Raw genomic sequence first — 3722 nt, 5'->3', positions numbered from 1 at the left:
ACCTTCTTCTTCTTCTTTTTTTTTTTTTTTTTCTTAACATATATTGCGTTATTTGTTTCAGAGGTACAGATCTGAGATTCAACAGTCTTGCACAATTCACAGCGCTTACCAGAGCACATACCCTCCCCAGTGTCTATCACCCAGTCACCCCATCCTTCCCACCCCACCCCCCACTCCAGCAACCCTCAGTTTGTTTCCTGAGATTAAGAATTCCTCATATCAGTGAGATCATATGATACTTGTCTTTCTCTGATTGACTTATTTCACTCAACATAATACCCTCCAGTTCCATCCACGTCGTTGCAAATGGCAAGATCTCGTTCCTTTTGATAGCATCCTGAGTTTTATTGCAATATTATAAAATGCAATTAGTTTTATTTCAAAAGTGAGCTATAAAGATATAAATAGAACTCTCTTAATTATTAGATCAGGCTTACATATGTTTCAACGATCATAAGTTTTTAGTTTGTTAAATGAAGAAGTGAAATAGGGGTTTCTCTTGCCCCCAGAAATCTTGCTGCTTATTTGCCTACAGCATCTCTTGTCACCCTTTAGATCTCTAGTGAGCTGTCCCCACCCCTTCAGAGCCTTCTAATGCCTTTTCTGCATCAACATCTTCCTTTAGGCCTGCCCTGCAGGTAATAGCTGGCTACTCATCTCTGTGTCACTACACAGGCACAGAGGGCTGAAGAAATAAAAAGATGAATATCTGACTGAAAACTGTCAAAACACACATGCAATTATTATTTAATAAAGGCAGAATTTTCAAACTGAACCTTGCCAAAAAGATGCAGAATCCTCAAATGCAGCAGACTACATTTTTTTTTTTCCAGCAGACCCCTCCTGGTGATTTTTATACCCCTAGAAATGTGTCCACAGTAGAGCCTATAGAACAACAAAGCTTTTGTTTCTGTACATTGCCCAGAATTGTGGAGGAAGGTAGAAGGCTGCACCATGACACTCTTGACTAGCCATTAAAAGGATGCCCCAAAGAGACGAACCATGAGAGACTATGGACTCTGAGAAAGAAACTGAGGGTTCTAGAGGGGAGGGGGTGGGGAATGGGTTAGCCTGGTGATGGGTATTAAAGAGGGCACTTTCTGCATGGAGCACTGGGTGTTATATGCAAACAATGAATCATGGAACACTACATCCAAAACTAATGATGTAAAGTATGGTGATTAACATAACATAATAAAATAAAATAAAAAACTATTAAAAAAAAAAGGATGCCCCAAAAGGCTACCAGTTGTGATGCTTCATGCTCTACACTTTTACCTGCTTTTCCCTGGTTTTTGACTCCAGACTTCTATGGACATATTCAAATTAACAACCATAAGAAAAAGGAAAGGGGCACAATGTTTCCTTGTAACAATTGTTTTTGATAAAAATACAGCTGATCCTTAAAGGAAATACAGTTGGCCCAATAATGTAGGGGTTAAGGGTGCCAACCCCCAACACATGCAGTCGAATATCCATGCAGTCAATAACTTTTGACTCCCCAAATACTTAACTACTCATAGTCTACTGTTGAGTGGAAGCCTTACCAATAATATAAGTAGTTGATTAGCATATATTTTGTATATGTATTATATACTATATTCTTACATTAATATAAGATAGAGAAAAATGTTATTAAGAAAATCATAAGGAAAAGTAAATACATTTGCAGTACTGGGCTTGTATTTATTGAAAAAAAATATCTGCCTATAAGTGGATCTGCACTGCTGAAATCCATGTTGCAGGGCCAACTGCATAAGAGGTACTCAAGATGCCTTCTAATGAATTCTGAAAGGTCTCTCTCCCAGCAAGGGACAAAGAATCTAGCCAGCCAGCTGAGAACTGGGTTTGTGCATCCTCTTCTCCCTTGATTTCAGGCTCCACTGCTTTCACTGGCACACTTCAGTCCCTCAGTTCAACCAGCATAAATAACACTAAAGCAGAAAGGCAACTATGATTTTTAGTTCTTTCACATTATTCAGTCAAATTTAGAAATATATCCTCTTGACAGACTTCAATTTAATACATAATTCAGAGTTATTTTGAAGAACTAAACGAGTGTCTGAAGAATTGACAAATCTGCTGCTATGAAGAATGCAAATCAGGATCTTGGAGAAAAGGGCATATTCACATAGACATCTTGGAGCTGGACTCATATTCCCAGGTCTTTTTCCCTACATCGTTCCTGCTCTTCAACTTGGTCTATTGGGTTGGATACCTGTATCTCTAAATGTTGCTATGGTGATGAGTGAAGAGCACTAGGTTTCCCTCTTTACCTTTCACCCTTTGAGAAGCCACTTCTCAAAGTTTAAGAGTGATTCCTCTCATTTATGAGTGAACATAAGTCATCCCCTCTCCTTTACCTGCCCTACAGTCACTTTTCCACATCAGGAGGAGAGCTTGGGAAGTAGAAAATAAAACATTCCAATTGTACACATTTTTGGCTGTGACTCTTGATATGACAAGTGGTGTCTGGCCACCACACACTGAAAGCTAATTTTTTACATAAATTACATGGAACAAGAAGATTCTCTCACCATTCTTATATAGCATAGTTTTTACTGTTTACTACTTAGGTAAAAAACAAATTTATCTCTCCATATTTGAAATGTACTGCTTAACACTTAAGGGTTTATATACAATATGTACATATTTACTCCCAATCAATCAAAAAGTAGGCAGAACAGAGACTTGAAATGGTTAATACACATCTGAAAATGTGCTCAGCCTCCCTCATCAATAAGCTGAGATATGCAAGTTTTGAAAACTGCACTGTACTCTTTTTGCATTAAATTTGCAAATATTGAATTGGCAGATTGAACTCTCAAAGATCAAACTGTCCAGTACAGAGATGGGGGATGTGTGGGAAGGAGCATGGCATTATTCTATTTATCTAAAGGACAGACGTAACATACACCTATTGCTTGATTCACCTTGGGCTGTTCTTATTGCATTTCATGATGATTTTTGTGTTGTTCTTGTTGCCTACAGAACTATTCTCTCCTCGACATGAGGCCACCACCACCTGCAATGATCACTTTAAACAATTCTGTGTACTGGCAGGAATTTGAAGATACCTGTGTCTATGAGTGTCTGGATGGCAAAGACTGTCAGAGCTTCTTCTGCTGCTATGAAGAATGCAAATCAGGATCTTGGAGAAAAGGGCGTATTCACATAGACATCTTGGAGCTGGACTCATATTCCCGGGTCTTTTTCCCTACATCATTCCTGCTCTTCAACTTGGTCTATTGGGTTGGATACCTGTATCTCTAAATGTTGCTATGGTGATGAGTGAAGAGCACTAGGTTTCCCTCTTTACCTTTCACCCTCCCCAGACCAGTAGTGACCAACTGCAGTAGAAGGAAGGAACACTGCTCAGTTTATCTGAAGTTATACATTACCTTTGAGCAGTACAGGAGTATGTGGCAAATATTTCTATTATGTATTTCACACTCACACACGTGTGCGCACACACACATTAATTGAGTTTTAAAGTGATATTCTTGCTAATCCCTTATTAAATCTGTAGCTTGGTGATGTTTATGAATGGTTTTTGGATATTGGAAGCAGTTGCCAATTGTTGCCAAGAAACCTGTAAAACATGCAAGCAAATATCCAAGAAGATCTCTCAGGCCAAGACCCCTTTGATAACTTTCCTTTGCAGCCCTTGGATGTACCAGTGCCCACATTCGTGGAGCCACCGCTTGCTGGTACACACCCAT

At 39.0% G+C, this 3722-nt stretch overlaps 1 protein-coding gene across 1 annotated transcript in view; it reads left to right on the top strand.

Annotated features, from left to right (window-relative positions):
• Positions 1-3478, top strand: part of GABRG3 (gamma-aminobutyric acid type A receptor subunit gamma3) — a 756122-nt gene extending 752644 nt beyond the window's left edge. The window contains exon 10 of the mRNA XM_044917764.1: positions 2992-3478. Within this exon, the coding sequence (XP_044773699.1) occupies positions 2992-3273 (282 nt within the window). The 3' untranslated portion in view covers positions 3274-3478. The remainder of the gene's footprint in view (positions 1-2991) is intronic.
• Positions 3479-3722: the final 244 nt, after the last annotated feature.

Source organism: Neomonachus schauinslandi, chromosome 9 (genome assembly GCF_002201575.2).
Source record: "Neomonachus schauinslandi chromosome 9, ASM220157v2, whole genome shotgun sequence".
Taxonomy (NCBI): domain Eukaryota; kingdom Metazoa; phylum Chordata; class Mammalia; order Carnivora; family Phocidae; genus Neomonachus; species Neomonachus schauinslandi.
Note: the sequence above shows the minus strand (reverse complement) of the source record. Positions and strands in the feature narration are given on the sequence as shown.